Source organism: Syngnathoides biaculeatus, chromosome 2 (assembly GCF_019802595.1).
Source record: "Syngnathoides biaculeatus isolate LvHL_M chromosome 2, ASM1980259v1, whole genome shotgun sequence".
NCBI classification, from domain to species: domain Eukaryota; kingdom Metazoa; phylum Chordata; class Actinopteri; order Syngnathiformes; family Syngnathidae; genus Syngnathoides; species Syngnathoides biaculeatus.
Genome location: NC_084641.1, coordinates 26440997 through 26453384, shown reverse-complemented (window position 1 = coordinate 26453384; position 12388 = coordinate 26440997). Strand labels below are relative to the sequence as shown.

Sequence of the window (12388 nt, the reverse complement as noted above, 5' to 3'; positions counted from 1 at the left end):
TTTTTTTTTGTTGGGGGAGAGGGGGATATTGTGTCATTCTGAATTTGATCCCAAACATCTGGGATAGAGGAATGTTTAATACCGTGTTGCATCACCTTTTCTTTTCACAATACTTTGTAAGCCTTTGAGAATTCAGGATACTGTTATCAATTTTTTTTTTTTTTTTACAAACTCACTTATTTAGTACAAATTTTTTCGTTTCTTTGATATACCTTCTTTTTCTTTCGGCTTGTCCCATTTGGGGTCGCCACAGCGTGTCATCTTTTTAAATCTAAACCTTGCATCTCGTGGTTCCTCCTCTCTCACAGCCACAGTCCTCATGTCTTCCCTCACAACATCCAGCAACCTTTTCTTTGGTCTTCCTCTCGCTCTTTTGCCTGGCAGCTCCATCCTCAGCACCCTTCTACCAATATACTCGCTCTCTCGCCTCTGGACATGTCCAAATCATCGGAGTCTGTTCACTCTAACCTTGTCCCCAAAAGATCCAACTTTGGCTGTCCCTCGAATGAGCTCATTTCTAATCTTATCCAACCTGCTCACGCCGAGCGAGAACCTCAACATCTTCATTTCTGCAACCTCCAGTTCTGCTCTTCAGTGCCGCTGTCTCTAAACCGTACATCATGGTCGGCCTGACCACTGTTTTATAAACTTTGCCCTTCATCCTAGCGGAGACTCTTCTGTCACATAGAACACCAGACACCTTCCGCCAGCTGTTCCATGCTGCTTGGACCCGTTTCTTCACTTCCTTGCCACACTCACCATTGCTCTGGATTGTTGACCCAAAATATTTGAATTTGTCTACCCTCGCTATCTCTTCTCCCTGGAGCCCCACACTTCCCCTTCCACCCCTGTCATTCAAGCACATATTTTAGCGGAGACTCTTTTGTCACATAGAACACCAGACACCTTCCGCCAACTGTTCCACCCCGCTTGGACCCGTTTCTTCACTTCCTTACCACACTCACCATTCCTCTGTATCGTTGACTCCAAGTATTTTAAGTCGTCCACCCTCGCTATCTCTTCTCCAATCCTTTGAATCAGTAAACTAATATTTAGCTCTATCACCGCATTTTTTTTTTATAACTTTCACATCTGTGTGCCATAGAGTCAACCAACTTGTGGCACCTTTCAACTTTTATTACACGCCAAGATTCCTTAACAACGTTCCACAATTCATTGACATTTCTTGGTTTTGCTTCAGAAACGGCATTTTTGACCCACAAGTTCTCGATTGAGTTAAGGTCCGGGGATTGGTCTGGCCACACCATGATATGAACTTTGTTGGTTTGGAAACTAGACTTTGCGTGTTTACTAGTGTGTTTGGGGGCATTGTCTTGTTGAAACGGCCATTTCAAGGGCATAAGGCAACATGGCCTCCTCTTCAAGTATTTTGACATACGCAAACCGATCAGCCATCATCCCTGGTATGCGATAAATGGGCCCAATACCATCGTCGGAGAAACATGTCCACCGTGTATTGTGGCTTGAATTCAGAGTTTGGGGGGTCGTGTCATAAACTGTCATCACCCCCTGGACCCAAAAGGAGCAGTTTTATTCTCATTAGTACACAAAGTGTTTCTCCATTTCTCTTTAGGACAGTTCGCATGTTCTTTGGCAAATTTGCATTGGGTTCTTTTGTAAATAGATCAGCTTCACACAAAGGTCTCCTCGCTAGACTGTCTTTGATCATCCTGGAATTGATCACTGGCTGAGCCTTTGCCATTCTGGTTATTCTACGGTCCATTTTGATGGTTGTCTTTTGTTTTCTGCCTCGTGCCTCTGGTTTTACTCTCCATTTTAAGGCATCAGAGATCATTTTAGCTGAACAGCCTAAATTTTTTTTGCACCTCTTCACAAGGTTTCCCCTCTCTCATCCAACTTTTGACCAAAGTGCGCTGTTCTTCTGAACGAAGTGTTGAATGACCCATTTTTCAGGTTTTCAAGTCCTGGCTTCATCCTTAAATGGGGGCCACCTGATTCAAACCTGTGTTTCACAAAATTGATGACCTGACTGATGGAATACCACACTGATGTTTTTTTTTTTCAACACACCCCTTTCAACAAATAGCCCTATTGCACAGTGTGTATTTCATAAATGCTGGGTTTTGTTGTTGTTTTTTTGAGAATCTACTGCTCCTACTGGCAACTTTTTTACATGTAGCCATAAAAAAGTGTCCTGAAAACGTGGCTTAATCTGGTTGATCACATTGGATTTTTGAACGCGACTGTTTTTTTAATATTTGCAAAAATGGTTCATCAGTTCAAACAAATATCTTGTTTGCAGTCGAGTCAATTGAATAGAGGCTGAAAATCGTTTCCAAATCATCGTGTTCCAATTTTATTTACATTTTCCGCAATGTCCCAACTTTATATGAATTGTTGTTCAGTCGCTCATCACCAAACTATCAACTAATTGTCTGCAGTGCCAAGACCTCTAGCATCACTATCTTCATTCTCATTTGGTCAGATGGAGTCCTCCACAAGTCAATCCATGGATCCTCTGCTTCCGTGCGGGGAACCAGTGAGGAAGAAAGTGCCAGATAACGACTATGACGTCGCTCAGAGACACCGCAACGAACGCCGCAGATCCCATGTGCGTTTATCCGGATATTGCTTCCCCTTATCTCGTAAGAAGCACCTGCTAAAGTTTTGTCGCATTTCCCCAGGAGCAACATGAGGAGCGCCACCGGGAATCCCGTCTGATTCTTCGGCCACCTAGTCTGGCGGCGCCGTACGCTCCGGTCCAGAACTGGCACCACCAGCCAGAGAAGCTCATCTTTGAATCCTGCGCTTATGAAGCCAGTGTGAGTTATCGTCTCGCTGCTGAGAACGCTACTTGCGTCGTGTATTTGGCGAATACATCAAACCGCACTTGGCGTATTTCTTTGCAGTACCTGGGTTCTATGCTCATCAAGGAGCTACGGGGTACTGAATCTACCCAGGATGCCTGTGCCAAAATGCGGGTTAGCATCTATTTATATTGTAATCTAGGTGCAAAAGCAACAAGCTCTACATTTTAGCACAGCAGTATGACTTACCTTAATGCCTTTATGACTGCGTGGTTTTTTTTTTTTTTTTTATTATTATTTCTTGCAGAGGTCAACAGAACAAATGAGAAAAGTCCCGATAATTGTCCTCTCCATCACATACAAAGGTGTCAAGTTCATCGATGCAGCCAACAAGGTCAGTTGTGCCAATTAGTTATGTCGCACTCTGAAAAGTCACATAAAGCCTGGGTCAATGTTTTGCTTTCAGTGCATACCTATGGCTTTCACTGCTTTGTAGAATGCTAAAGTACATGCTACTCATATGGAGTTTTCTTAAACGCCCAATAAAATAGTGGGAGTGAACGTTGAGCTTATTCAGGGGTCCCTTCTGGTCTAATACTGACACCTAGTGGTGTAGGGTTGCTTCTCATGCTGGTGCCAAAACTACATTAACCGAGCATTGCCTGGAGTCTTTGGAATTTGTCCAAGTTGTTGTCAAACTTCCTGGCATTGAAAGGCGTGATGGCCATTTTATGCCGCTTTGACTGCATTTTGTGCCTTTCTTGCCCAAAATACGGCTTTTGTTTTTTTTTTTTTCAATCTAAAATTTGACATGTCTCATGCCGTTTGGCAATTGCAGGTGCTGTGTGACTATTTCACTATTACCATAATTTCCGGCCTATAACCCGTGACTTTTTTCACACGCTTTCAACCCTGCGGTTTATGCGGCGATAGGGGTAATTTGTGCATTTTTTCTAACGGCCGCAAGGGGGCACTCGAGCGAAAAAGGCAACGGTGAGACCGAATATAAGTGGCGGGGAAGTGGCTTTTTCCGGTATTGCCATTGGCGCTGCGCTAGCATGTTACTGCCGTGTCTCAGTGATTTTTACCAGTATGTTTTTTTTTTTTTTTTTTTTTTTTTTTTTAACCGGTCCTGTTAGCGTGGCGGTGCTAGCGTTAAACTCTCTGTGTACCATCTTTCTTTGTAAATATCTCGTGTTTCAATGTGGGTTTCAATGTGGGCACTTGCAGTTTTACACAGCTGCGGCGTTTGTATGTACCAAATGGTATTTCCTTTACAAATGTACTGGGTGAGGCTTATAACCAGGTGCACTCTTTAGTCCGGTCAGTCTAGTCAGAACTAGACTATGAAACTCAGAAGCCGTTTGAATTTTAATTTTTCACGATCGTCTGACCTCTTTTTCTTTTTGCAGAATATCATTGCTGAGCATGAGATCCGTAACATTTCTTGCGCGGCCCAGGACCCAGAAGACTTGTGCACGTTTGCTTACATCACCAAGGACTTGCAGACGAACCACCACTACTGTCATGTGTTCAGCACTGTGGATGTGGTAATGACACTCATTGTCCTTGTGCACGTGAACAAAAAAAATAAAAACGTTCTGCCACGTTTCATCGTTGAGATTTCTGGATCGAAATTAACCCGCAACCTTTGCCGTCACGCCGTCCTAGAATCTCACCTATGAGATCATACTGACACTCGGTCAAGCGTTCGAGGTGGCCTATCAGCTGGCTCTGCAGGCCCAGAGGACCAAGCAGCAGCAGAACCTATCGGTAGATCCTGCTTCGGAGCTCATCGAGACGAAGTCTAGCCGACCTGTGCCCAAACCGCGGGGCAGTGTTCGGAAATCGGGGGTGAGTTACTATTTGAGTACAGAAAATGTAAAGACATCACTCTTGCATGAATGAACAGCTTTTGTGGCACAGGACTCAAAATTCAAGTATTAGACTACTTAACATAATCATAACTATTTGCTCATATTGATGTTTTCCTGCAGTTACCGGGAAGAAAATGAGTACTTGAACATCCTGCTATATTGCAAGTTCTCCCACTTAAAAATCATGGAGGGGTCTGAAATGTTCATCGTAGGTGCATGTCCACTGTGAGAGAGCTCTAAAAAGAAAAAGCCAGAAATCACAATGTATGATTTTTGTTAAGAATTTATTTGTGTGACACAGCTGCAAATAAGTATTTGAACACCTGTCTATCAGCTCGAATTCTGACCCTCAATGAAATGTTAGTCCGCCTTTAAAAGTCCTCCTCCACTCCATGTATTATCCTGAATCAGATGCACCTGGGTGAGGTCATTAGCTGCATAAAGACACCTGTCCACCCCATGCAATCGGTCAGACTAAAAACTTGTAACATGGCCAAGACCAAAGAGCTGTCCAAAGACACCAGAGACAAAATTGTACAACTCCACACGGCTGGAAAGGGCGATGGAGAAATTGCCAAGCAGCTTGGTGAAAAAAGGTCCACTGTTGGAGCAATTGTTAGAAAATGGAAATAGGCTAAACATGACGGTCAATCTCAATCGGAGTGGAACCCCATGCAAGATATCACCTCGAAAGGTGAGGAATCAGCCCAAGATTACACGACAGGACTCGGTCAATGACCTGAAAAGAGCTGGGACCACCGTTTCCAAGGTGACTGTTTTTTAATACACTAAGACGTCATGCTTTGAAATCATGCATGGGATGGAAGGTTCCCCTGCTTAAATCGGCACATGTCTAGGCCCGTCTTAAGTTTGCCAATGACCATTTGGATGATACAGAGGAGTCATGGGAGAACGTTTTGTGGATAGACGAGACCAAAATTGAACTTTTTGGTCATAATTCCACTCACCGTGTTTGGAGGGAGACGAATGATGAGTTCCATCCCAAGAATACCATCCCTCCTGTCAAGCATGGGGGTGGTAGCGTCATGTTTTGGGGGTGTTTTTCTGCACATGGGACAGGACGACTGCACTGTATTAAGGAGAGGATGACCGCGGCCATGTATTGTGAGATTTTGGGGAACAACCTCTTTCCCTCAGTCAGAGCATCGAAGATGAGTCGTGGCTGCCGGGTCTTTCAACATGACAATGACCCGAGGCACACAGCCAGGAAAACCAAGGAGTGGCTCTGTAAGAAGCATATCAAAGTTCTGGCGTGGCCTAGCCAGTCTCCAGACCTAAACCCAATAGAAAGTCTTTGGAGGGAGCTGAAAATCCGTGTTTCTCATCAACAGCCCAGAAACCCGTCTGATCTAGAGAAGATCTGTGTGGATGAGTGGGCCAAAATCCCTCCTGCAGTGTGTGCAAACCTGGTGAACATCTACGGTAAACGTTTGACCTCTGTAATTGCAAAGAAAGGCTACTGTACCAAATATTAACGTGTGTTCAAATACTTATTTGCAGCTGTGTCACACAAATAAATGGTTAAAAAAAATCATACATTGTGATTTCTGGCTTTTTCGTTTTAGAGCTCTCTCGCAGTGGACATGCACCTACGATGAAAATTTCAGACCTCTCCGTGATTTCCAAGTGGGAGAACTTGCAATATACCAGGGTGTTCAAATACTTATTTTCTTCACTGTATCTTATTGAAATCTGATTTGCGTTTCGAGGGCCACCTTTTGGAACAGGAGGGAGATCCCCAGTCACAAAGCGGCGCCACGTGGCTCGCGGACACCAAGGAACCCAAGTGTACAATCAGCACTAAGTATGAAACCACCATATTCTGAGTGGACCCACCCCCTCTCCCCCCTTCTGAACCTGCAACCCAGTCTCACCTTTTTCTCCTTCACCTCCCCCCTTGCGTGTGCCTTTCACTGCAACTGCAGCACCCCCCCAACCCCCCAATCACCACTTGAACACCTGTACTAGCCCGACGTTATCACCCGCTTTCAGCTCGTATAATTTACACTGCCAGCCTGCCAATCACCTTCTCTGCTCGTCTCCTCTGTTTACCTTTTATGCTCCCTGAACTCTCTTCAATACTCCTTTTCTCCCCCCCCCCCCCCAGTCAACAATCTCACTCTTGACTTTTGGTGATAAGAACTTCTTTTTTTTTTTTTTTTTTTTTTTTTTTTCCCCCGGTGCTCTGCTAGGCGACGGCTCTGAGGCTTGTCACTCCCGGCACCGAACGTTTTCCTGCACCCGGACGCCAACCGGTCCCGCCATTTGTTTGCGTCGTCGGGGATTTTTACTTGTCGTGACATCCCTCTGCTTTATTGTCGGCCGTCAGGACCAGCAGCCAAAGGAGGGAACGATCCCAAAACACTGTGAAATGGTCGCTTATCTTGCAAAGTTAGCATTGAAGCACTTTTGAAAACTCCCCAAGCGCAAGATCAAGTGCACCTTCTGCTTTCTTTTTCTTTTTTTGCCCTTTTCTGAAAATTTCACGCTTCTTCAAAGAAGGGGGTGCATCACTCTGTTAATGTCTTTGAGTCCAATCACTTTTCCTGTGTTTTAACCGTGTGCATGTGTCATCCTCCTTTCAGCTGAACCCCACCCCACACAGCCAGTTTAAAAGGACAACTCTCTTGCGTGACGGGTGGGATGTTTTGTGACGGGGGGGAAAAAAGGAGAATGGCCGACCATCGCAGTCTAGAGAGCAGAAGTTTTTTTTTGTTTTTTTGGTCCGACCTGATTGCCAACATCGCTTTCACTTCCCGCCCTCCGGAGATGCGTCATAGCCCGCTGCAGGTGTCCATCGAGGGCAATTTTGTGGGGGAGGGTTTCAAGTAAGCCAGGTGTAATTTTATTTTTTTATATCATCTCATCATCAACACGTGCAACTGTGATTACCAATCTTGTACAGAGTTCTTCCTGAAATTTGACTAGACGTAACACTACAGAGACTGTTTTTCTAGGTATGTAACAGGGTGCAGCTTTGGACTCGAACTCCCATCTACTTTGATTTGATATGACAGTCGACCTAATGCAGCAAGTTGGTTTGTCTCCCTGTTCTTTTGTTTATTATTAACCAAACCTGCCACGCGGAACAGTACTTCCTTGAATTATTGTCGTCGTTTTGTTTTAAAGCTGCCGAGCAAACGCAAAATCAGGGACGGAATTTTCTCCCAGATTGTTGACTGTTAATGGTACTTGCTTGTCAGCTGATGTGTGTGTGTGTGTGTGTGTGTTGTGTGTGTGTGTGTGTGTGTGTGTGTGTGTGTGTGTGTGTGTGTGTGTGTATATATGAATACATTAGAGTGTGTGTTATAGAGCTCGTGCACGTGACGTCACCGTTTTGACGGCGCCACGTTGCCGGTCGAAAAAAGCTGCTCGACGGTGTGGGGGACATTGAACCGGAGCAGAATATTCGCATTACCCGAGACTTGTTGTGCTCTTGGTTGTCACAACAGACGTGACAGATATTCAAAGAGATCATTTTATGGAATATCAGATGAAAAGTGGAGAAAAGATCGATGGATTTCGGCAATTAAACGTGATGGATGGTGCCTGACCAAAATACACACATGCCTGTGTAGCGACCGCTTCGTTTTAGGTAGGAATTATTCTTCTCAATCACAAATTACCAAAAAGTATTTATAATGTCAAGTTGGATCATTTGACAACAATGCGTATTGAAAAAAAACCGTCACAGAGGTTTACGGAGGTTAAGTGTGGCCGCCATCACTTCCATGTATGTTTTTTTTTTTTTTTTTAATCATAGCTAATGAATGTTTGTGTAAAACCAAAGGTCATTTATTTAAATATTGGTATTTGTATTGAATACTGGGCGGGACTGCGACACAACTGGTAAAGCGTTGGCCTCACAGTTCTGAGCACCCGGGTTCAATCCCGGCCCCGCCTGTGTGGAGTTTGCATGTTCTCCCCGTGCCTGCGTGTTTTTCTCCAGGCACTCCGGTTTCCCCCCCACATCCCTAAAACATGCGACATTAATTGGACACTCTAAATTGCTCCTAGGTGTGATTGTGAGTGCGAGTGTTTTGTCTCTCTGTGCCCCGCAATTGGCTGGCGACCAGTTCAGGGTGTGTCTCTGCCTCCTGCCCATTGGCAGCTGGGATAAGCTCCAGCACTCCCCGCGACCCTCGTGAGGATAAGGGACTAAGAAAATGGATGGATGTATTGAATACTAGCGGCAAATATTGATGGATTCCGGCAAAGACTCACGTGTGGTCGAACGCTTCCACGTTCACAAGCCGTCAACCTGTCTCTACGTGGGATTTATTCCTGATTGAGAACAGATCCAGACACAAAGTATTCGTATGCGTCCAGACTTTTATACACTTTCATATTTTTCCGTGTAAATCTCGACAACTTACTCACCAGATCCACGTGTAGATCCAGTTGTCCAAGACAAGCGGAAGCGAATTAGCAGTCCAATTTCTTATCGGCGAAAACATCGACTTCGGCATGAAATACAGGTCCTCTATGCAGAGTTTATCTAATTTTTCCACGTACCGTCGTTTATTTTCGCCTTCTAAATGTCCGGCGGTATCGGACAAGAAGAGTCTGGGCGTCGTGCTTCAAGACACATTTCCGTGTCGTCTCCAACCGACTTAGCATTGAGCAATGCTTAGCTTGACCGGCAATATGGCGACGTAAACAAAAGTCACGCGATTTTATGACGTGGGTGCACGAGCTCTCTACAGTGCTCCACATAAACAAGTACAGCGGGGAATTCAAACCAGAGTGAGCGGAAACATCCAAAATTCTAAAAATAGTTTGCGTTCAAATCTTGGTTTCCAAAGCGAGCGTACTGGTGTATGTTGAGCACTGTGCACCTGTTGTGGCTATTTGGTACATTATCAGGCAAGTAGGGTTCAATTTATGGTACACTGTCTTTAACACGCCGGTCCCGTTTTGCCTTTGCACATCACCGAGGATCAGAATTAATATTTTGGGACGAATCTGATGCGAATGATAATTGTACATGAAACTAGTGGTCTTTATTTTGATACTTGAATGAGTTTTGCTTTTATAGATCTCTATACAGTATATATGTATATGTATGTAATTTTTGACTTCTGTCAAAAAGAGATTAAAAGGACTATGTCTTGTAAAGTTACACATATCGTGGTAAATGCCCTGTGATTATTAGAGGCTGAGCGAACACGAGTTGGGAGCTCAATTCAGGAGAGAAAAAAAAAAAAAGATTGTACATAATCTTGGGCTTCCTGTTTTTTTTATGATTATTTTCATAATTGTACAATTAATAAATTGCGCAGTTTGAGAATTTGTCCTTGTTGATTTTTGTTGCTTTACTGAGTGGTCTTTGAAGTGGTTGCGTTGAACAGAAATTATGAAAAATGAGACGTGGACATTTGTCAGGACGCATCCATTACACGTCGTGCGAAATGCAATCAAACCAGTTGTGGTAGGAACAAACACATTTTTTTAATTCGACTTGAGCAGCGTTTCCCAACCTTTATTGATTCAAGGCACATTTTTCGTGACAAAAAATATTGTGTTGCACCACCAGCACTAAACAACTACTAATGGAAGAGCCGTGAATTGTTCTTCCTGCTGCTATGCAGTGGATACGGAGAGTATTCATCACCCCACCTTCAATTTTTTCCCCTCTTCTCTTCCATTTGATCAAATCATTTCAGTACCGTATTTTCTGGTCTATAAGCCGCACCTGATTATAAGCCTCACCTCGCACATTTTTAAAGGAAAAACCATTTTGTGCATGCATAAGCCGCGTGTGCCCACACTGAAACAGAAAGATTTTTCAAAGTTTTGATAATATACCTCAGCTTTTCTTTCCAAACAGTGCCTGTGACGCGGCAGTGACACAGCAGCAACACGCTAGCACAACGCTAACAGGGCCAGTTAAAAAAAGTCACTTGAGACGCGGCAGCAACATGGTTCAGGCTACCCGCTTTTATTACCTCTGAAAGCATTTTTCGTCTTTTTGCATTCCTCCAGTTCGTCCCGCTGCCGATTCTGGCGTCTCACCATCGATTCATTTATGCCAAGTTTACGTGCAGCAACTCTGTTTCCTTCTTTATCGGCCATCTCGATTGATTTTTAACTTTCCAATTCTTCTTGCATTTTCCATGATGAGGGTCTGTTCATGCTAATTTTATTCATGCACGAAGCGCAAACCTACATTAATTTTGTCTTCCTCGACACATATGTTCCACTTGTCTCACTCTTAACTTTTCTGATTCGCACGCCCCCTGGCGGCCGTTAGCGAAATTGCATAAATCAGCCGCAACATTGCATAAGCCGCAGGGTTGAAAGCGTGTGACAAAAGTCGTGGCTTATACTCCAGAAATTACGATCATTTTTTTTTCCCACAATATACATACAGCACCCCATACTGACAGAACAAAAACTGAATTGTTTGGCCACCTCTGGAGATTAATTGAAAAACATAAACTGAAATATCACACAGGCCCTTTGCTCTCTGTATTTGGTACAAGCCCGCTTTTGGGCTAGTGCAAACATGAGTCTTTTGGGGGATGATGCAAGTTTTTCGCACCTGAATTTGGAAGTCCTCACAGTCTTGTTTTTTTATTTTTTTGCAAACTCCATGCAGGCTTTCATGTGTCTTGCACTGAGGAGTGGTTTCTGTCATTCTCGTCTGCCCAGCTGGTAGAGGACTGCAGTGATGGCTGACGTTCTAGAACTTTCTCCCATGTCCCAATTGCATCTCTGGAGCTCAGCCACAGTGATCTTTGGGTTCTTCTTTACCTCTCCCACAAGGGCTCTTCTCCCCCAATTGCTCAGTTTGGCAGCACGGTCAGCTCCAGGAAGGCTTCCGGTCGTCCCAAACGTCTTCCATTTAAGGATTACGGAGGCCACTGAGCTCTTCGGAACCTGAAATGCAACCTGTAACCTTGGCCAGATCTGGGCCTTGCCACAATTCCGTCTCTGAGCTCTTCAGGTAGCTCCTTCGACCTCTTGATTTTTCATTTTCTCTGACGTGCACACTATGAGCTATCAGGTGTGTGGCTTTCCTAATCGAGTCCCATCAGCATGATTAAACTCAGCAGGGCTCCAATGAAGGTACAGAACCATCTCAGGGATGAGCAGAAGAAATGGACAGCACCCAAGTTAAATATATGAGTGCCATAACACGGCTGTGTGATATTTCAGTTTTACTTTTTTCATCAATCAGCAAAAATAACAACTCCTTTTTTCTGTCATTGTGGGGTGCTGTGTGTACATGGAGGAAAAAATACCTTCGATGAGTTTAACAAATGGCAGAAATCTTGAGATTTTTTTTATTATTATTTAAGGGACCGAAAACCTTTCCAAAGCTACTGTGTGTAGCTAGTGTGGATACTTTTTACATGGAAAAAATATGTAATTGGTTTCAGCCTTATTAAGTGCAAATAGACAATTTCCACCACTTCTGCTGAGTGTAGGGTGACTTTTTAGAGGCGGATTAAGAGATCTTTGAAGACCAGCGGTTGTACTGATTGGCAGGTGTTCAAATACTTATTTGATGCAGCAACATACAAATAATTTATTTAAAAAAAAATCCTACATTGTGATGTTTTATTTTTTATTCTTTTAGAGGATGTCTTCCAAATGGACACGCTCATAAGATGACAATTTCACACCCCTTCATCAGGGATGAGAATTTTCCACGGATTCGCAGAATTCAGTTTTTGTTCAGCTGAAAAGGTCATT

General features: G+C 43.9%; 1 protein-coding gene across 8 annotated transcripts in view; it reads left to right on the top strand.

The window, feature by feature from the left end:
- Nucleotides 1-9962, top strand: part of LOC133513228 (ankyrin repeat and SAM domain-containing protein 1A-like) — a 78965-nt gene extending 69003 nt beyond the window's left edge. For 4 of the 8 annotated variants that reach the window (XM_061843834.1, XM_061843791.1, XM_061843845.1 and 1 more), the window contains 7 exons: nt 2468-2593; nt 2667-2804; nt 2892-2963; nt 3097-3183; nt 4202-4339; nt 4461-4643; nt 6397-6513. In XM_061843834.1, the coding sequence (XP_061699818.1) occupies nt 2468-2593; nt 2667-2804; nt 2892-2963; nt 3097-3183; nt 4202-4339; nt 4461-4643; nt 6397-6513 (861 nt within the window). Of the gene's footprint in view, nt 1-2467; nt 2594-2666; nt 2805-2891; nt 2964-3096; nt 3184-4201; nt 4340-4460; nt 4644-6396; nt 6514-6879 lie in introns of those variants that run through there. The other 4 variants (XM_061843827.1, XM_061843809.1, XM_061843800.1 and 1 more) reach the window with 4 other exon arrangements.
- Nucleotides 9963-12388: the final 2426 nt, after the last annotated feature.